The 23,622-nt window shown below is 27.5% G+C and overlaps 2 protein-coding genes across 3 annotated transcripts in view; one reads left to right on the top strand and one right to left on the bottom strand.

The window, feature by feature from the left end:
- Nucleotides 1–22,979, bottom strand: part of LOC130671816 (aminopeptidase N) — a 47,238-nt gene extending 24,259 nt beyond the window's left edge. Inside the window, exon 1 of the mRNA XM_057475905.1 lies at nucleotides 22,821–22,979. The gene's annotated coding sequence lies outside the window, so the exon portion shown is untranslated. The remainder of the gene's footprint in view (nucleotides 1–22,820) is intronic.
- Nucleotides 391–12,617, top strand: LOC130671821 (organic cation transporter protein). 2 transcript variants are annotated; one of them, XM_057475911.1, is made up of 4 exons: nucleotides 391–708; nucleotides 3,667–3,895; nucleotides 5,078–5,290; nucleotides 7,173–12,617. In XM_057475911.1, the coding sequence occupies exon 4, from the start codon at nucleotides 8,628–8,630 to the stop codon at nucleotides 10,350–10,352; it is 1,725 nt and encodes a 574-aa protein (XP_057331894.1). In that variant the 5' UTR covers nucleotides 391–708; nucleotides 3,667–3,895; nucleotides 5,078–5,290; nucleotides 7,173–8,627; the 3' UTR covers nucleotides 10,353–12,617. The 2 variants fall into 2 exon arrangements, with proteins under 2 accessions (XP_057331894.1, XP_057331895.1); XM_057475912.1 differs by having other exon boundaries at nucleotides 5,127–5,290.
- Nucleotides 22,980–23,622: the final 643 nt, after the last annotated feature.

Consider the following 23,622-nt stretch of genomic DNA (forward strand, 5'->3'; position numbering starts at 1 on the left):
TTTGCCCCCTAATATTTCGAGGTATCCAAAATTTTAGGGGGCCCGTTTTGCCCCTAGGGGCCCATTTTGCCCCCCCCCCTTCCTCTATTTTGAATTTACATATCAAAACCTCTGCTTAGAATATTACCAAAGATTATAATCAATGAAACTTTTATATATTTCTTTAAAATACTCAAAAAGAAAATATTGTCTATTTGAACATGATACTGTAAAATTTAATCACTAATATTCAGAAATAATAACAATGAACCGGGTGCGTCAGTACAAGAAATAAATAAATGTAACGGTTGGTTATATATAGTCGATCGATTTTAAATCCACTTACGTATATTGGATCACTCATTTACTGTCACTCAGTACAGCCAGTTTCATCGTGGTTTCCTCATAGCGAAATTCAGTCTATCACATTAAACATCTAGTTTACTTGTTCGTAATATTCAGTGCTAAATTAATTCAAAATTAATTTAGGCCACCGTATTTATAACTAATAGTTTATTAATTAACTAATAATTAAACTTATCATAACATTCTACGGGTAATATAAAATGTGAGCGTATGGAAATGACTTGAATAATTTGTAAAGTTCAACTGGACTGTTTTTTAAATGCAAGTGAATTTATTACATGGTCATTAACTCCTGTGTAAATCAGGAAAAACGATGAAGGATTTTAACTCCACTTACTAAAAATTATGAAATAATTTATGATGGTAATCAACATATACAAAGAATTATTTTTATATATATTTTATATATTCTTATATAATAGATGACTTTTTTCGTGAATTTCACTGTAAAAAATCGGCAGTAAATTTTTATTTTATTCCAATTCGAATTCACTCCATCACTCGAAGCTCCGGAGTTTAAAAAAAAAACCTCTCTGCATACAGAGTGAGTTTGGATTTTTAACTTCCCGCGCAGAGTCGAATAAGTCTAAATCAAATCAATTTCGACTTGATTTAGACTTTTTCGCCTTATATTTTAAGTCGAATAAGTCTAAACCAAGTCAATTTCGACTTGATCTTGACTTTTACGTCTTAACCCGAGTCGAAATTTAGAGCCTATATAGGCTCCTCTAGCCCTAAATAGATCCGATTTAGAGCCCTGTAGTCCCCTAGCTCCGACTTTAAACCCAGAGGTCCTAACATTCACTGAGAGGTCCGATTTTGAGCCTTCAAGTCCGACAATATTAGTCCTATAATTGTTTAATAGTTAATAATAATAATTTTTAGAATGAAAACTGCATCACACGACGAAAAACAATATTGTTTTAATTATAAGAAATACTAGTAATAATTCCTTTCTTTAATTGAAGTTATAATTTTTTGTAATTTATTAAAAAAAATCAAACTATTAACAGCATTTGCTGTATACTTTGATAATTTTAATTAAAATTATTTTAAGCAGTGTAAGTGCAAATAAAATCCAGAGTAACATAGATTATTATTAATCACAATATTAATAGTGCTAATGATATTAATAATATGAGTATTATTATTAATATTATTATTATTACAATAAACTAGGGCTTACAGGTCCTAAATCGGACCTAATTTTAATTTTCATCAGGTCCTAGATTGAACCCGCAAGTGCTGAAAACGGAAATTTGTTGCACCTCAAGGACCAAAATCGGACCTAATTTAACATAGAGACAGACTCTACTTTGAGCCTCTAAGTCCGAAATAGGTCCGACTTTAGAAGGCTCTAAATGGGCTCTAAATTTCGACTCGGGAAAATTTAAGTCGAATAAGTCTAAATCAAGTTTTATTTTTGACCCGGTCAATCTTAAAATTCTAAATTGGTCCTCAAAAACCTCATTGAGAACTTTGAGACTTAAATAAAATTAAAAAATGGCAACGTCTTCTGTAATCTATATTTACGTAAAGTATAGTGTGTAAATTGATCTCGGCTTATGTATGAGCAAAATGCTTTCACACATGCAAAAACTCGTCAAAACTAGTTGAGTATAAGGAATAAAGGGTTCCTTACCTTTAATATATTCATTGAATACATCACGAATCTCATATCCCCACTATACCATATCTGATCTAAACAGGTTCTCTTGCTCTTGGGTTTTTATTTGAATATATATTTTGTGCTCGTCGAGCGTTATAATCAAGTTTAGTGGGTATTATTGATATTTTTATTTGAATTAAAAAATAAAATCGATTTTCCTGATAATCGTCAGAAAAATGGATGGTTTTGTCTTTAAATTTTAATTATTCAGATACCCCTGATCTTTATTAAACTATTAAATTTTTAACTATAAATCAATACACGGAAAGAAAATTATGGGAAGTTTTGCTATGCATTATGGGAATAGTTCCCATAATGATATGGGAATTGTACCCATACTACTATAGGAATGGTCCCCATATATTATGGGAACCATCCCTATAATAATATGGGTACAATTCCTATACTATTATGGAAACCATTCCCATAATGGTATGGGAGTAGTTCCTATACCAATATGGGAACCATTCCCATAATATTATGGGAACTATTCCCATATCATTATTGGAACCATTTCCATATCATTATTGGAACCATTCCCATAATGGTATTGGAATTATTCCCATACTATTATGGGAACTATTCCTATAATATTATGGGAACTGTTCCTATAATGTTATGGGAACCAATCCCATAATATCATAAAAATTTTTTATTGCAGAATAGTGTAGAAATTTCTTTCATGATATGGAAAGATTTAAATAAAGTGTCTTCGACGCTACAATTATTAAAAAAAATAAAAATTTTATCAAAAATTTTAGTGTTTTTGTCAAATGCAAATTTTTTTTTCAATGTTTGAATTTTTGCTTTCATATTTAATAATATTTCTGTGTATTGTAGTAGTGATTTCCACACTTTTCTTTAAATTAATTTCTTCATGATAGTATGGAAACCATTCCCATAATATTATGGGAATGGTTCCTATAATGGTATGGGAACTATTCCCATAATATTATGGGAATGATTCCCATAATGGTATAGGAACGATTCCTATACTATTATGGGAACCATTCCTATAATATTATAGGAATAGTTCCCATAATGGTATAGAAATAGTTCCTATAATGTTATGAGAATGGTCCCTATAATTTATGGGAATGGTTTCTATAATTTATAGGAATAGTTCCCATATATCATGGGAATGATTCCCATAATATTATAGAAAGTAGTCCTATAAATTATAGGAACCATTCCTATAATTAGAGGAACCATTCCCATAACGTTATGGGTAACATTCTCATAATTACAGGAACTGTTCCTATAATTATGGGAAACATTCCTATAATTATAGGAACTGCTCCCATAATTTATGGTCGTAATTCCTATGATGGTATAGGAAAAAATTTCACAAAATTATGGGAACAGTTTCCATAATTTTCTTTCCGTGTAGTAATTTTACAAATTGTAAAAGATATCATAATATCACCACTTTATTAATGGAAAATGATTTAATAAAATCGACCTCGTTCCAGCAATGAACTTTTTTTTTTATTATATGTTAAATTCCGTTTCTACGTCATATATTTATTGTTTACAAATCAACACTTGTAAATGAAAATATTTAAATATTACGATTATATTTATTTATTTGTTTGTAAATATCGCAATCAATTTGTTTTTACTAAGAAACGTTTTATTTTTTTTTTTTTAAGGATATCATAATCAACGATCAGTAACAAATCAAATGCAGATATGTCAGGATCAAAATATATCGCAATAAAGTCTCGGTAAATCTTTATATTGAAGACAACATGCTCTCAATTGTCGTGATAAAAAAAAAAATTTATAACATCGTGATCAACGATTACGTGTGTATGTATAGAAAATGGAAATATTCTACTATTTTTATTAACTCATATACAACTTTAACATAATTATTTGGTGAGTTACCAAATTATATTTATTTTAGATATTAATACAAGTATATAAGTGAGGGGTGGGGCAAAACGGGGTACCCCGAAATTTAATAAAAAAACGAATTTCTTTTTTAAATTTTTTTAAAAATTCAAAAATAACGTAAATATAATTAAGCATTATATTGAATTTTTTTTTAAACTTTTTCAAAATTCGAGTGCCAGTGAAAAATTTTAATTTTTTTTTATGATAAAAACTATTAAAAATTTTGTTTTCTTTCTTTGCATCCAATACTTATGTAAAATGTAATTTTTCTATGATAGTGAAATTAGCATGATACTGAAATCTGCCGACGTCTAATAATTTTGGATTTCTTAAAAAACGATAAATTATAAAAAAAAAAAAAAATTTCAAAGAATTGCACTTGTAGTCTTTTAAATTTTCTACATGTGCATATTTTTAGTTTTTTTTTTTCTTCAAATTCAATTCTAAAAAAAAATCCAAAAATTTTTAATCGTCTGTTAACTTCAGGATCGTAAATTATGATACTGAAGTTAGCCGACGTCTAATAATTTTTGGATTTTTTTTAAGCGAGAAATTATAAAAAAAAAAAAATTTAGAAAAATTGCACTTAGTCTTTTAAATTTTCTACATGTGCAAATTTTTAATTTTTTTTTTTCTTCAAATTTAATTCTAAAAAAATCCAAAAATTTTTAATTGTCCACTAACTTCAGGATCGTAAATTAGCTGACGGCTAATAATTTTCAGATTTTTATAAAAACGATAAATTAAAAAAAAAAAGTATTTGAAAAAATTGCACCGATAGTTTTTTTAATTTTCTACATATGCCTATTTTTGGTTTTTTTTTTTTTTTTTAATTAAATTGTTGGAAAAAAAATTCGAAAATTGTTAATTGTCTGCTAACTTTATCGTAATTTTTCTTTATGCAAATTCCTTACAAGAAAATTTAATTTATTTAATATCCAGAAATTTTTTTTCTTTTTTTAGGGGGTATTCCATTTTGCCCGCGAAAATTAAATTTTTTTTTTAACCGTAACTAAAAATTTTTTTTATTTACTTTGTCGATCATTAATAAAAGAAAAGATTTCGCGTATTTGAGTCCTCGAAAATTTAGTATTTCCTTTAGTATTCCGTTTTGCCCCCCCCCCCCACCCCTCTTCTCTAATAGTAATTCAACGTCTGTTTTAGATTAATTTTTTTTTTCTAATCGAACGTTTACATAAATTACGATATTCAGAAAATTATGACAATTCAGCAAGGTCACTAATTTATTAGCGTTTGGAAGAAGAATATAAACGAACTATAATCGCGTGTTGTCCATCTGCCGGCAACAGTTGTTCGTGAGATCGTCTACAAAACACAAGTGTTCCATTTATTCATTCTTTATTAAACACACGTAAAGTAAGTAGCACGTTTTCGCTTTAATTTTCTAACGCAATATATATTTTTTGTTATAAATTTTAAATTAAATATAATAATCATTTTATAAAAATTAAATTGCAATTAAATTTTTATCGTAGCATTTTATTATTTTAAATTGTCACTAAAAAATAGAAATAAAAAAAATAATAATTGATAAGCTCGTATTTATTTAAGTTCATATCAAAACTCTAAAATAATATTTCATCATAATTAATGCCGGGACAATTATGACGAAATTAAGATTATAAATTTTATAATTTTTAATCAACTATATTATTTTTTAATTAAATATTTATTTTTATTCCAATATATTTTTACGATCATTTTATAATTCGCCGCGTATATATGTAAATATATATATATAACCTATTATATATTCTTATTACAAACTTTAAAAAAGTTTTTATTTATAAAAATATAAATCATTAATATTACAATTTATCAATTAAACATTTGTCGTACTACAAACTAATTAATTAACTTTTTTTTAATTATTAATTAATTTTGATAATTAAAAAAATTATTTATTTCAATTAAATAAAATTACTGTCAAAATTTTTTTTATTGACCGTAAAAAATTTTAATTAATTAATTTTTTTATCCAAATAAGTAATTAACTTTTTAATTGCGTATGAAAAAACAATATATGATTAAAATATATAATATCATATATGTTTGCAACAAAAAAATATATGATATATTATATTGTATATTATAAAAAATCATATAGAGATTTTGGTCGATTTAATATAAAATTATATACAGTAGTAAATATATGTATTTCATATATGTAACTTATATGTTTTTTATATTAAGCTATATATACATTTTCATATACCTTATAATAGATTGTATTGATATATTTCCTTTTATATTCAAAAAATATATAATTTTTATATGAAATGAAATATATGGTAGCATATAATTTATATTATATATGGCACCATATATTTTCTTTGTTATATTTAAGCATATATTTTATTCGGTGTATGTATATGTATATGGGTATATATATTCGCATCAAATTAACTAATTTTGAAAATTTTAACTGCAATTTAAAGAGTATATTAAAATTTAGATCTAATTTTATTGGAGTTGATCATACGAATAAGAAACTTTTTTTTCCATACACAATATAAATATATGTTTTTATATATGATCAGAATATATTTTTCGTATATGATAGAAATATATATTTTTATGTATGATAAAAATATAGTTTTCGTATATGACAAGAATATATATTTTCATATATGATAAAAATATATTTTTTGTATATGATCGACATATATATTTTATATATGCTAAATATATACGGACTGGTATATGATGAATATTATATTTTTTAATATAAAAAAAATATATCAGAAAATATAGTTAAATTGGCCACATATATTTTCTGATATTTATCATATATTTTTACATATATTTTGACCATATATGTTATTTTCATACGGGTTCATACATGATCAGAATATATTTTTCGAGTATGATAGAAATATATATTTTTATGCATGATAAAAATATAGTTTTCGTATATGACAAGAATATATATTTTCATATATGATAAAAATATATTTTTTGTATATGATCGACATATATATTTTATATATGCTAAATATATACGGACTCGTATATGATGAATATTATATTTTTTAATATAAAAAAAAATATATCAGAAAATATAGTTAAATTGGCCATATATATTTTCTGATATTTATCATATATTTTGACCATATATTTTATTTTCATACATGATACTCTTAACTAATTAAATAATTGACTTTATTTATCTTTAATATTAAACACTAATTTTTTTTTCTTTACTATTTTATTAATTATTATTTTTCTGTTTGCCCAGTTATCGAATTGTTGATTCAAGTGAAACCATAAGTTCACTGCAGTAAAGGAGGACACAAAAAAAAACAGTTGATAATAAATTATCTGTACTGCAACCGTATGCAGAAACCGCAACTGTATGCTACAGTAATGACGTCACATAAAAAGTATCAAGAAAATTCGTATGTCATATCATAATTATTAAATAATATAATATACCAATTAGCATACTCTGATATTTATTTATATTTATGTCGGAAAAAAATATCACAGCAAATGATAAAAAAAACTATCTCACTTCTAAATTTATCATCTCCGAGATATCCACGTAAATAACATGAATTTATTGACCCAGTTTACGTCTATTATTCACTTTTAATTGCAAAACATAATTTCTTAATTGATCTGCATATCAGAATAATTAATAATCAAGGAGCTTTTAGTAATTAATATAATTACAGTTTAAATACAAACATTAAACATTTACGGTTTAAATTATAAAACGTCTTGTATTTATTTTATCAGACAACGCAGTCGTTATCAGGGTGAATCGAATGTAAAAAAAATCATTAAAATTATAAAGACTCAATTATCCGTCAGTCATATATACTAATTTTTTTTTTTTTTTTTATAAATTATTTGAATATTCAAATTTCGTAACTGATACTTTTCATACTCCGGCAACAATTATTTATTTAATCTGACAAATAAAATGATAAATTATTACGAAGCAGTCATTATATAAAAATTTATATATCTTTCAAAGCCAAAGGATTGAATTCATCAGAGTGGTATACAAATGATAATATTTTTCATGTATTCACAGCATTTATTAGCTTCAGAGATATAAATATAAATATATGCCAGTGGTATAGAAGTTAATTTAAATGAATATAAAAAAAATTCATTCGATTTAGTATCACTACAAACATGTTCCGAAATTGACCTCACTTACTTATACTTAATAGGCTTAATAGCCCCCTATCGAGTGAAGTTTATCGACAATTTTAATGTTGTAACAAATAAATTAAGGCAGATGAAGTAGCGTTATATATAATACTGAGATATAACTGTTTGGGTTTTATAAAAGTTTAGGCTAAGCTAATTGTAAGCCGTGTTGACGAACGACGGGGATAGTCTTATGACGGGGATAGTGAACTAATAATACAAGTGAACAGTACAGTTGTATTGTATTATCGTATATCGTATTTGTATAAGCGAGAGAGATTGTGGATAAAAAAGGAAAGTCAAGGCAACTTCGAAAAAATAACTGATACCTCTCACTCACACGACTTCAAGTTGTCTTTCTTATTTAGTCAGAGACTATTACCAGAGGTTAGTAACCGAGTTCGTCAGTTCACTGTCGAGCGGTATACGGGACTGATCGGCTCCGACAGCTCAACGTCAAAATTTTACGCGCATGTGATAAGTGATTATTAATTTAGTTGAGAAACGTCAGCTTGATCTGTGATACAAAATGGCGAGCGTCGACACCGATCTTGAGGAGCTAATGTCTCATCTTGGTGAGTTTGGGAAATATCAGACATTTCAATTTTCCTTGCATGTCTTGTCTGGATTGCTGGCAGGACTTCACATGCTGACTTTGATAACTGTTGCTGCAGTACCTGAGCACAAGTGCGTTGTTCCTGGACTTGGTGATAGACTGGGCTTAGATTCTGCAGAACTAAGTTGGGATAATGTACCAGGTGTAAACGCAACTTATACTAATGGGACGAAACTTGATGGCGTGTTTCTGAACTTGGATTCCTGTTCTTACTTGGACGAGGATAACAAGACGAAATTATGTGATAAGTGGGTTTACGATACTACCCATTATAAATCATCAAGAGGAATCGAGTGGAACTTCGTTTGCTCGAATAAATGGCGAGGTGCAGTAGCACAAGCCACCTACATGATTGGTGTATTCACTGGCGCTGTTACTTTGGGTAGTTTGGCTGATAAATATGGTCGCAAAATAATATTTTGCATATCAGCCACTGGACAACTTATACTGGGTGTGTTGGTTGCTTTGGTTCCCGAATACTTTACATTCTTATTAGTCCGGTTTTTGTACGGTATCTTCGGATCATCGGGTGCCTACATCACCGGATTTGTACTTACGATGGAAATGGTTGGAGCATCGAAAAGAACATTTTGTGGAATAATGTTCCAAGTGTTATTCTCATTTGGTTTTGTCATCGTTGCATTCTGGGGCTACGTAATAAAAGACAGAATGTGGTTACAAATAGTGTACGGTCTCCATAGTAGTTTATTGATTGGACACTGGTGGTTAATGGACGAGTCACCACGATGGCTTTGGGCTCAGGGTCGTGCCAAAGAGGCTATCAAAATAGTCCAGAAAGCACTTAAAATAAACGGCGATAACACTCAACTAGACGTAGCTAAATTCGTTTCTAAAAATAAAGCCAAGCGGAGCTTACGAAATGATGATTCAGGATCATATGGTGCGATTGATTTATTGAAGACACCGAACTTGAGAAAGAACTTCTTGAATGTTTGTCTCAATTGGTTTGCCAACGCCATTGTTTACTATGGTCTTTCTTTGAGCAGCGGAAAACTTGAAGGAAATCCGTATCTGATGCTCGCTTTGAATGGAGTCGTCGAATTACCGAGTTATGTTTTTACTGTACTAACAATGGACAGAGTTGGAAGACGATTCTTAGTCAGTTCTTTTATGATCATCGGTGGTGTTTGTTGTGTTGTAGCGGCTTCTATTCCTAAAGATTTGTCAGGATCTGCGGGTGCAGTAATAGCTATTGTACTATTCGGTAAATCATGTATTGCAATATCATTTGCAGTTATTTATAATTACACTGCCGAATTATTTCCTACTGTATTGCGAAATACGGCCCTTGGAATAGGATCTATGTGCTGCCGTCTCAGTGGTGCTTTAACACCGATGCTATTGTTATTGGATACGCTTGATCCTCGAGTTCCTGCTACAACCTTCGGTGGATTCGCTTTGATTGCTGGATTCATGGCTTTATATCTTCCGGAAACTGCTGGTCATCCTATGCCGGAAACTCTGGAAGATGGTGAAAAATTCGGGGTAGGGGATACTTGTTTTACGACTTGCCTTGGACGGAGATATAATAAAAAAGATATTATGCTTAAAGCTGTTGATGATAAAAATGGGGAAAAAGTCATTGAAACTGAAGAAAAACTTAACAATGGTACATAATTAGGATTAAGAAAAATATCTGCCTTAATATTTGGTACGGGAATACTTATTGCCTTAATTTATAATCATTATTATTAATCAATTGCCTTATAAATTAACTACTTAAAATTTTCCATGTACTTCCGTAGCAATAAGTGAATTTTTAAAAATAAATGAATATTTTATTAATTATTTTTAAAAATTTAATAATATCGTAATTTAACTAATGATTAAATTAATCAAATTTTTTTCCGGTTATTTTCGGAAGTAAGAATATCTCATGATTTATTAGATCATAAGAATTAGTGCATTATATGAAAATATATAAAGTCGATCATATGCATATTTATGGATAATATTTTTTTTTTTTATGTTCGTGAAAATTGATCATATGTGAGCCATATATGTAGTATTTATGACGTATGTGCCTGTGTATGAAAATAATTTTGAGAAAAGTTCATGTCGAATTTCAAAATTTGAGACAGTTTCGAACTTTTGTCAAATATGAGCAAAGAAATTGTAGAATGGAGTTAGAAAATGGATTAAAAATTTTTCAAAAATGTTTCCAGAAAATTTACTTAATTGGTCAAAAATAAAAAAATCACATTCAAGTCTTGAGGATGGTCAAAATTTTCTTATCTGTATGAAAATTTGAAAAAGTTCGATTTTCAATGTTTTTAAACTTTTTTGAAATCGGAAAAAATTAAGATTTGAGTCTCAGAAATTCCCAAAATTCACAATATTCCAATAGTTCTAATGAGTTTATAAGTTCGATCACTCTGGAAAAAATCGATCTTTCATATCGATAAAAACTATTGAAAATTAGTGAACTTTTGTCATTTCTGCGACTCAAATCGAATTTTTTGTCAATTCCAAAAGTTCTGAAGTCACAAATTTCAAAATTCGACATATCGACTTTTTCACACGTGTGGGTTATATATAGAGCATAAAGGGGACTCCGGGGCCCCCCTCAAAAATTTTGTAAAAATTTTTTTTCCCATTTCCGGTCAAATCATGATATCTCTGATGTTTTAAAGATATTTTAAGCTGATCTGCCATATCTGGGGCAAAATGGACCACCAAAAAGAAATTTGCTACAGAAAAATTTTTATTTTCTAAACTAAAATGAATTTGAAAAATTTATTGATTAAAGCTCTTTTAGGTCAACAGATTATATTGTGGTTAAAATCAAAAAATAAAAATTTTAATAAAACTGATTATATCAGCTAAATAAATTTTTTTTTTAATGAATTAGAATTCCGTAGAATTATAAAGGTACGGAAATAGTATATTTGTGCTTAAAATCTTTTTTTTCACTTAAAAAAAAAAACAAAAATTTTTTAAAGCTTTTTTTGGAGGAGGGCCCCAGAAAAAAAAATATTTTTTTTTGAGTTTTGGTCAAACCTTAGTGGGTTTGCTTAAGAAAGGTCCAAATTAGGTTGACCTATAGATTAAAAGCCATAAAAAATAGATACCGGCTGGGGGGCCGTCGTGCCCCAGTCTCCCTATGGCTAATTTTCATTTAGAGATTCATTTTTCACAGGCATATCTATTGTACTTGACAAATGTCTAAGATATTTTTTCATTTAAAAATCAATACTTATTATTATAATTATTGTTACTATATATTTTTTAAGAAACTAAGATCTTTATGACTTGATCATATTACTTGAGTATTTTTTATTTTTATCACAAGTTCCGAGATAAAAAAATTAATATAATATATTTTTGATTCGTTTATAAATATAAAGTTCAATTTTTTATACAACTAAAAAGTATTGCGTGAATATATTTCGAATAGGGAATAAAAAAATATAAAAATCTAAGTTTTTTTTTGTTTCAAATAATATGTCTATCTTAATTTCTAAGTAAATATTTTTTTAATTATTGAACAAAGTGTGATGTTGTGAAACTGTGAGCTATGATAATTGAATGAATAACATAATATTTTTTTAAATGTATACAGTACTACACTTAATCATTATGTTTTGAAAGATAAATAATGTCTATTAATATTTTAACTTAGTATATACTATTGTATATGATGATAAGAGTTGAGAAAGTAAAATATTTATTGATCCTAATGAACGCTAATTTCACTGATTATCAGTGTGATAGTCCATTGGTCATAAGGTTTAAATGTTTTATCATATTAGGCATTATATACATGTTGATACCGTCGATAATCGAGCTTACTTAAAAAAATTATTTTGTTAAATTTATGTATTTATATAAATGTCAAAAAAAATATATTTTGAATACAAAATTAATTATTCATTTTATTAATCAATTGTTTATTTTTTTTTTTTTTTAAGAAATACTGATTTATTATTCGTATTATATTTGTAAGTAATATGAATTTTTATCTTATCGAATAAATAAAAAGTCTTGAAATCACAATATGTCAGGTAAGATAAACAAATTTAACACTTCAACATTGTTAAGGTTCTTATCCATTTTTTATACAATATGATATAATTCTCCTCTTTATTGGATATAATTTTTCCGATGTTTATTAAAACTTCATACAACGTTTCGTCAGTCAGTTCGACAGTTTTTATAAATGAGGTAACTATTGACCACGTGTTTTTGAATTGGTTGAATTTAATTTGATAATTAAATTATTACCGATCAATGTAGGGGACGGGGGGGGGGGGAGGGGGTAGGGTAGGCAAAACGGGGTACCCCCAAAATTTGGTAAAAAAAAATTTTATATTTTAAATGGTTTTTAAACATTCCAAAATCACTTCTATAAATATAATTAAGCGTTACTTTGAAATTTTCTTGGTAAACTTTTTCAAAAATCAATTGTCAGTTGAAAAATATTAATGACGTTTGTTTTATGATAAAAACTATTAAAAATTTTTTTTCTTCTTTTGTATCCAATAAACATGTAAAATATAATTTTTCTTTATGTAAATTACTTAAAAAAAAAATCAACTTAATCAAATTCGTTTAAAATCCAGAAATTTTTTTTTTTTGACCTTTTTTAGGGGGTACCCCACTTTGCCCGCAGAAATGAAAAATTTTTTTTTTCAACGGTAACTGAAAATTTCTTCTATTTACTATGAATATCATTTTAAAAAAAAAGATTTAGCGTATTTGAGTCCTCGAAAACTTGGTATTTTCTTAAGTACCCCCTTTTGCCCCTCCCTCCCCTATATTAACTCAAATTAACTGTATAATTTATTTAATTCGTTACAATAATAATAACTGACTGTGTGTTTTAATTTTAATTGTAGTACCTGAAAAAGTCAGGAAACTGACGAAACGTTGTATGAAGTTTTAATAAGCATTGAAACATCAAATTTATTTGTTACCGTAAGCCAATCATGTTTGTCATTATAACAAAATCTTTCGTTATACCGTTTTATGTTATCAGGACGAAATTCGTTTTTTTCGTGTAGTAAAAGAACTGGCCAATATAACCATAGTAATAGCAAATTATTAAAAAATTATAACGAACGCGAAGATATGCACGTTTTTCCTGTTTTATCATATGCCTGTAAAGCGAACCCTAAGTAGCTGCTTATCGACCATTGTACTACAATCGATAAAGAGGCAAGGTAGGTTTCTAGGTTTTCCACCAGCGTGACGTAATGAGTCCATAATGGCGCTCTTTTCAAGCCATTATTGCATTCTCACATCCAGTGAAATGAAATTCTTAAGCAGAATACTTGCAATAAGAATATTAGGTAAGAGCTGCTGCAGAATTGCTTTGGCTATAGAATTTTTTCTCAGAATCATTCCAAGCTCAAACGCAGTATTTAGGGCTCACGAATAGAAGTAATGTCAAAAATTCGCACATTTTAAGTAATTCTGCAGAATGTCTGATCTTATGTGTCTTTTAGGCCCAGTAATACGACGAATTTACGTGGAACATTTATAGAAAAATCTTGCCTCAGACCTCCCTAAGACTGGAAGTTGAGACTGGTGTGAGACTGAAAATACAGATTTTCAAAAAGCTTTTCTAAGATTGCTACTAAGGCCGGTCCTAAATGTCTTACATTCTGAATATGGGTTTAAAAAAAAATAAAATTTGTTGCTATGAAATTCTGTATGTAGTTTACTGGTGACGTACGCTACTGGTAGCTTATTCATAAGAAAATAGAGAATAAGTAAAAATAACCCGACAGGTTTTAAGAAATTTTTTTCCCGGTTTTTTTTCTTAGATGAAAGCTTTGAATGTAAATATATGAAATAAAGGACAGGGATCGATGCATTACACTATAATCAAGCAATTTTAGCTTTTTCTCTGAACCTTTTCATTCGATGAGGGAGAAAAGTTGAGTAAAGTTTCCATTGACTGTCTGAGTGCAATAAAAAAAGTATCATTCATCCACTCGAGAGCGAAAGAGTAAATAGAAAAACGACCCGTTATCAAGCTGTCAATCATGATTGATTTGTTTATTATCAATTATAATTAGATGAAAAAGATGTATAAAAATCTAAAACTAATGCAAAAAAAAACTAGGTTGATGTATGAGTCATCTCCACCCTTATCTAAAATCGCCTTGTTTCATCCCTTGTCACACAACATATTATTTAACGATACAAAAATACCATTGAAACTTAATGATCTTGAAAGTTTCAGATCTCTATCGAATTGACATTCGAGAAAAAAAAAATAAACAAACGTAACAATGAAAACAAAATTTTTTCCCTAGATTTTTTCGAAAATTCTATATTTTATACAGATACGAGGAAACTATTTTAAAACCAAATAACCGTTATGCCCCTGCTTACGACCACTTCAAAAAACCTACTGTAAAAAATTTCAAGAGATAACATAATTTTTTTTTCAATGATCCTGTGCATCTACACAAAACAGTTATATATATTTTTGATATAAATTTTAGACTAAAATCCAATTTTTGAAATTCAGACTGAGAACATGCCCGTGTAAAAAAAATTCGTTCGAAAAAGATTCCAAAAAAGTTCCGCATGTAGACTTCTAAACACGAGACAGAATGGAACTTTTTTGGAACGTTAGTAATTTTGGTGGTAAAAAAAAAGTTTTTATGAGCAAATTTGGAGTCAAAAAAGGACGTTCTTGGAACTTTTTTGGAATTTGTTATGGAAGTTTTTTTTTGTTCTATAAAAAATTCAAAAGTAGTGATTTTTGAACTATTTTTGCATGTTTCTAGAACGTCTCTAGTCTACGAAAGATGCAAAAGTAGTGATTTTGGAATGTACTGGAACGCCTTTTAAAGTCCATAAGAAAGTCAAAAGTGGTGATTCTGGAACTTTTTTGGAATGTCTATATAAAATTCCAAAAAAAAGCCAAAAATGTCCTTTTTGACTAAATTTGCTCATGAAAACTTTTTTTTACCACCAAAATTACTAACATTCCAAAAAAGTTCCATCGAATTAACTCATGTTTAGAAGTTCCGCATGCGGAACTTTTTTGGAATCTTTTTGGAATGAATTTTTTTTTACATCAGCAGTAACGTTCGATTTTTTTTGATTTTTTTTCTCAAAAATCCTCAATTTATTTTAACAAAAAGTTAAGAATTCATTATTTAGTCGATAGAGTATTTCTGGCAACTGAATAATATCGTTTTTCAAAGAACAATATTTTTGTCACGATTTTACGCAGCGAATACATGACATAAATAATCATAGACATTTGAATAATAACAATAATCATAATAAAAAAAAAAAAATTATTATCTAAAATCTTTAGAAAAAATATGAGTATACATTTGCAAAACATATGCTCGATTATATTGTGGTCCCCCTACTATTGTTGTCGCCCCACAATCACCAATTAAATCTATATATATATATATATATATATATATGTATATATAAGAGTTATTATACCTAAAAGTACATCTGTGTAACTGAATGAACATCGATTCTTATCTTAAATCTAGACATAAAGTCGTTTTAATTTACGGCATTCAAGATAAGTTAATTTTTAATTTTTTTTTCCATACCATAAAACACCAGTGACTTAATAAAAAAAAAAATCTTGATTGCTTTTTGCAATCTAAGTCACTAGAATAAATCGTAGATCTTGGTTGATCTCAAGGTTGTAAAGTTAAAATACGAGGAAATGGGAAAATTTAAAAAGTCCAAGTATGACCTCAATCGCGGTGAAGGCAATTGCGGATGAATCTTTTTTATCATTTTATTTTATTTATTTTTTATCATACCTTTTTTTTTATCTCTCTCATACATAGAGACATTTTCACAATAACTCTCAAGGAGTTTACCCAAGCAAGTTATATAGTTGCATCCAACATAAAAAATTTAAGATATCTGACGAAAAAGACAAGTTTCTCTTGCAAGTAATAGAAAAAGTTAGAGTCGTTTGGTCGTTTCCTAGAGTGATCTTACATCTTTATTTTCTTATAATAATAATAATAATAATAATTTTTTGTATTATGTTTTGCATTGCGCATGGTCATATTGTTGTTTATTTTTTTGGCATAAATGACTTTTTATTAATTAAACTGTGGTGTCCTATTTTTAGTATTTCGAAAGTTACGTAGGACCTTCACGGATATAATAAATGTATATTTTATAAGACAATTTAATAAAAATTTTATTAACAAATAAATTTTATTAGTAAATTTAATTTTATAATAGAATGGAACGGAGAAAAAATAATGGTGGTTTAGTCTGGGAATCGAACCCAGGTCTTTTGATATCACATCAACTCCTCTAAGTTATAAGCTAACCTTAAGGGGATACGCTACCGGGCCTCTTTCTCACACTCAGAAAAATAAACGGGACTATCTTTGTTGCACTCGTTGAGTAAGTGAGAATTTTAAAACAATTTTTCTCGGAGACGGATTAGAATTTTTGAAAATACGAAATTTCTAGCCCTCTGTTAAGGTTTTAAAAAACGCTAATGACTCTCTATTTTAGGTTTCTAGTGTTGGTCCGTAAATTAAATTGAATTGAAAATCGGTTACCGTTACCCCTTAACTATACCACTGAGTTACAAATACTAATAATAATAATAATAGGGGAGGAAGGGGCAAAGTGGGCCCCATGGGGCAAAGTAGGCCCCTTAAAATTTTCAAAACTTCAAAAAATATGGGGGCAAAGTGGGCCCCTGAAAATTTTCTATACGCGAATAAATTCGGACGGATAATAAGCTTATCGAAATTTGTTATATAATAAGGGCTAAAATAGACCACCAAAACTGTTCATTAATTATAATTTATTAAGAAAGTTGAAGATAAGAAAATTACGTTTTAAGGTTATATCGCAGCAGACTATTAAAATGACTTTTATATTATTAAAATACAATTGTTTTATAGTTATTTGCAAATATCACAGGTGTAAAGAATAAAAAATATCAAATCCGAAATTTTTTGGAGGGCCCACTTTGCCCCTAATTTTCGATTTTTCAATTTTAATGGACGCAGCATAATGAAGTGAAAATAAGTATCAAGGGTCTAAAAAGAACTAAACGCTTAAAGAAAATTAATCATATTATAATTATTTTCCTTATGGGGCCCATTTTACCCCCCTCTCCCCTAATAATAATAATAATAATAATAATAATAATAATAATAATAATAATAATAATAATAATAATAATAATAATAATAATAATAATAATAATAAAAATCATAATAATAATAATAATAATAATAATAATAATAATAATAATAATAATAATAATAATAATAATAATAATAATAATAATAATAATAATAATAATAATAAAATTTCTAAGTAAAACAAAATATATATACCGTCATACAATAAGTTTTATATAAATTCAATATACGGATATAGATATCATATACAAATATATATAGTATTATATGTATAAATAAAGAGACATAAAGTCTCAAGTAATATATCTATATACATATACTTTATTTTCTTTGTATTCATTGTCCCATTACATTATCGATGCCATAGATAATATGGAACCATGGAAAAGGGGAAAAATAGTGAGGGTCAAAAGAGTGGTGAGTCACTAGAAATTATTGATTTCAATTCAAATTATAATGAAATCTAACTGACAACAATAAAAATTATAATTTTATACAAATCATCAATGAATAATTTAAACTAAACAATGTACAAGTTTGTTTGCTGTACAACTCAAATTAACATAAACATGAAAATGTTATTTTAAAAGGTTTTAATAACATTATTGTAACTAACTTTAGCAATTAACGTGTACCAGTAAATTTTATATAAGTACACAGTGTATTACAAAGCATAATATGTATAGGTAATGTAATTAATTTAGTTAAAATAATTAGTTTTGTTGGTTAGTTTAGAGATACATAAAAAAAAAAATAAAATAATTATTTTAATTTTTATTTTAATATAAATTTATTTTCACTGACTAATTACTGTAGTGTCCTAATTTCTAATATATTTATGTGTTAAGGTTAATAATATTATTACTGTTTTCTGCACACTAACAATATTTTTTAATATTTTATTATTAAGAGTAATTGCATAGCATTTTTTTTTTTACTCAAACTGTTGTATTCATTTTCACCAACCTAGTTTTATTTATAGAAGTAGTAACGCGTTAATTTTTTGTAAAAATAATTTTAATCTTCAGTAAATAATTTCAGTTACATTATTTCACTATATTAAATTGACCTAAATTATCTTCAACGTCGTCTACAACTAAAACAAGTTGACAAATGAGAAAAAGTTTTAAGAATTTTTTTTTTAGAAAATGTTCTTTCACGACTTTCATCAAATAAATTTTTGTTTGCTATCAATCGTCGTTGGTATTTATGAAAAGTTTAAATGATTCAATTTTAAGGTACTTGGCTTTTTATTATTCAGTTAAAATGGGAAACTCCCTGAGGATGCTCTATTTTACATACTTTAGATGTCATGTTATTTATCTGTTTCGAATAGTGACATTCGGTGACGAAAACATTTGGAAGTTCTATTTCGAATTTATTGCCTAGTCTTGTAAATAGTGTGACAATGAAAGAAATACTGAGTATATTTAACAGCAAAATTTTTTAAGAAATTTCAGAATAATATTAAGTACACGGAGAGAAATTTATGGTAACAATTACAATATATTATGGGAATGGTTGCCATAATGCATGGTAACCGTTACCATAACATTATGGTAATGGTTACCATACATTATGGTAGTGGTTACCATAATTTGATAGTAACGATTACTATAATATTATGGTAACGGTTACCATATATTATGGTAATGTTTACTATACTATTAAAGGAACCATTACTATAACATTATGGTAGTGGTTACCATATATTATGGTAATAGTTACCATAATATGATAGTAACGATTACTATAATATTATTTATGGTAATGGTAACCATAATATCAAAGGAACCATTACTATAACAGCATGGTAACCATTACCATATATTATGGTAATGGTTACCATAGATTATGGTAATGGTTATCATATATTAAAGTAACGGTTACTATAGATTATGGTAATGGTTATCACATAGTATGGTAATGGTTACCATAATATTAAAGGAGCCATTACTATAACATTATGGTAATGGTTACCATACATTATGGTAATGGTTACCATACATTATGGTAATGGTTACCATAATATCAAAGGAACCATTACTATAACAGCATGGTAACCATTACCATATACTATGGTAATGGTTACCATAATATGATAGTAACGATTACTATAATATTATGGTAACGGTTACCATATATTATGGTAATGGTTACCATATATTAAGGTAATGGTTACCATAATATTATGGTAACGATTACAATAGTGTTATGATAACGGTTACCATAATATATGGCAAAGGTTACCATAATATATGGTAACCATTACCATAATATTATAGTAACGTTTACCATAGTATAATGGGAACGATTACCATGATATTATGGTAATCATTACCATCATTCTTTCCCATGCGATATGGGAACTGTTACCATAATGATGGGAATTTTTTTCATACTTATGGGAACTTATCCCAGAAAATATAGGCCTATATCCTATAATTCCAAGTAATCATTACCATAACGATATGGGATGATATTTCATAAACGTACTAGGAACAGTTAAAATTTCTCTTCGTGTACTTATCTATGTTTTTTAAAAGAATGGAAAGTACCAAAATAAAAAAAAAAATGCTATTTTAAAATCGATCAGTGAAAAATACCGCTGATTATTTAATATTCACTGATCGAATCAGTAGTATACTTGGAACTATTTTTTACGCAGTGAATATTTACTGATTGGAATATTTTTCCCTGTTTAATTTTAAGAGTGTTAGAATATAAATTTTTGATAATACTTCTAGAGTGGCTGATCGAGTGAATAAACGCGATCAGTGATTAATTATTATTTAAATTTTCAAAATAATGTTAATGCTTAAAACGTAATTTAATTGACAACATCAAAAACTTTGCTTATACTTTTTTTTTTTTTTTCAATTTCTTAATATGAAAATATAATAAAATATGAACATTTAATTATACGACTAGTCACCCTTTGAGGAAAAATCCAGAAAAAATATATTTATATGTAGTAGGGTGATTCATTTCCGGTGTGATTTTTTTTTCACCCTCCAAGCAGGTGTAAAAAACCCCCATTCCAAAAACGTTCGACATGTGAAGTTCTAAATTCGAAACAGATTAAAACGTCACATTGAATTTCTTCCGAACTTTGAGAATTTCAACAGTAAAAAACATCATTGATTTATAGCTTTATTTAAGCGAATTTTGAGTTAAATGAGAACGTTTTTAAAAAATAGTTTCGAAAACGTATATTTAAGACATTGCCACCTTCCACTATATGAAAATTGTCACCGTCCTCCAATGAAAAGTAAGCGGATACAGGGGCTTAATTTTCTTTACTTTTTAAATATTATCATCTAAAGAGCCTAGAAAATCTGACGATAATCCTCAAGTTCTCTAATGTTCACCCAGATTTAAAGTTATCGAGTCTCTATTGGCGGCATTTTCTAGTACATCAATCGCTCCTAAAAAAAGCCCCAAACAGCTTTTTACGGCGATTTCAAATATTTTATCTGTCATCCATGAATGTCATTTTTTATTATAACTTACGTTATTTCATAATCGTAAAGAACATTGAAACTGGCAGTAAAAAAGCAATTAAAAATTTTTTAGACAATTAAATTTTCTACAACAACATTCTTATTAGTCAATTCGCTGAAATTTGAAGTTTACACTGAGAAAAAAAAATACTTTTATCAAGAACATTTACTTGATACAAGAACATAAGGGTAGGGAGGAAAAAGGGGGTAGGATAGGCAAAACGGGGTACCCCCAAAATTTGATAAAAAAAAATTTTATATTTTAAATGGTTTTTAAACGTTTCAAAATCACTTCTGTAAATATAATTAAGCGTTACTTTGAATTTTTTTTGATAAACTTTTTCAAAAATCAATTGTCAGTTGAAAAATATTAATGACGTTTTTTTTATGATAAAAACTATTAAAAATTTTTTTTTTTCTTTTGTGTCCAATAAACATGTAAAATATAATTTTTCTTCATGTAAATTACTTACAAAAAAATTCAACTTGATCAAATTCGTTTAAAATCCAGAAATTTTTTTTTTTTACCTTTTTTAGGGGGTACCCCACTTTGCCGGCAGAAATGAAAAATTTTTTTTTTCAACGGTAACTGAAAATTTCTTCTATTTTCTTTGAATATCATTAAAAAAAAAAAGATTTTGCGTATTTGAGTCCTCGAAAACTTGGTATTTCCTTAAGTACCCCCTTTTGCTCCTCCCTCCCCTATATTCTTGATAATTTTCAAGAATATAAAATTTTATCTCAAGAATTCGTGGAATTGAAGGAAATAATTTTTTATTTAATTCAAGTAAAGCTATTCTTTTGTTTACTCATAATATAATATCAAATTCATATAATAACAAAAATAAATTCGATGCTCTTTTCTCAAGAAATTGATAATTAATAATAATAAAATAAATATTTTTAACGGATTTCTTGAACGAAGAAATTCATGTTTGGAAAATAGTATTTTTTTTCTCAGTGTACGAGATACAGAAATTTTATCAATTTCAGAAATTTGTATATCAAATTTGAATTTTCTTGTGGTTATATGATTATAACTAATTTAAAAAAATCATACGTAAGAGCAAAATATTTATATCATATATCTATAATAAAATAAAACTACAGAATTAATATAAAAAAAAAACCCGGGAAAAAATAATTTAAATCTACAAGATTTGAATTAGTCTTTTTTTCAGACTTACATAGATCTAATTTATTTATTATTTAGATATATGTAAATCTGTGGAGATATATGTAGACTAAAACTGACATATATAAATTATTGCATTGCAAGATACCAGGATTTAAATTTTACACGAAATTTCTGAGCTTTTAGATAAATTTTTTTTTATCAGATCTTGCCAGATCTGATATATTTTTTCTCAGGACTAAAGACTAAAAAAATAAAAATGAGCTATCAGTTAACAGCAAAAAACTCAAATGAAGGCAATTATATGAAATAAAAATAGTAAACTCACCTGAATAAATACAGCTTGCCATGCGACGACACTAGTACTGATAGTATTGGGATAGGATTAGATGAAATTGGTAAACGTACTCCAACGAGGAACGCGGTTGAACGACTGAAGTAAACTCCGGCGCCAGCCGATTAAAACAAGTCAACTAGGAAGCGCGCGCGCAAGGATGCCAAATAACACCCACCTCATCAACAAGAACTGACATCAACTCGAAACCGGCTTTACGTCCGTTAAAACAAGCTCATCAGATACCTGAGCTCTCTTCTCGCGTAATATACAATTATCATTTTATTGACGACTTATTACAACCACCGTTATGAATATATTTAAAATATTTTTCACTTTAGCTAATAGATTGCCATGATACTCACTTATTATTTAATAGTTATTTTATTAGTTTATAAAACATGTCTTAACTTATAATTTTTATTAAATATGATTGCTGATTCTTGTGTGTTATGTCAATTTTCTTGACACGAATATGTGAATTACGTCAATTTCCGTAAAGATGTTTTATTGTGTATGAAGGTCAGATAAATTTTAATTGAATTGTAAAATTCAAAATTATTTATCATTTTTTTAACAGAAATAAAAATTTTAATTAACGTTAGATTCATTTTTGGTAAATTTTTATTTAATTAGATCTAAAGAAATTTTATAATATGAAGGCTGTTTCACGGTAAAGAGAATAAAGAAAATTGGAAAATCCAAAAGTGCACGCCTCGAAAGCTCATGTTATGTTTTTTTTAAAAGTTAAATTTCGAATAAAATTGAATATCCCGCTCTTTTCCCATAGAAATTT

The sequence above is a fragment of the Microplitis mediator genome, chromosome 7 (genome assembly GCF_029852145.1).
Source record: "Microplitis mediator isolate UGA2020A chromosome 7, iyMicMedi2.1, whole genome shotgun sequence".
Taxonomy (NCBI): Eukaryota; Metazoa; Arthropoda; class Insecta; order Hymenoptera; family Braconidae; genus Microplitis; species Microplitis mediator.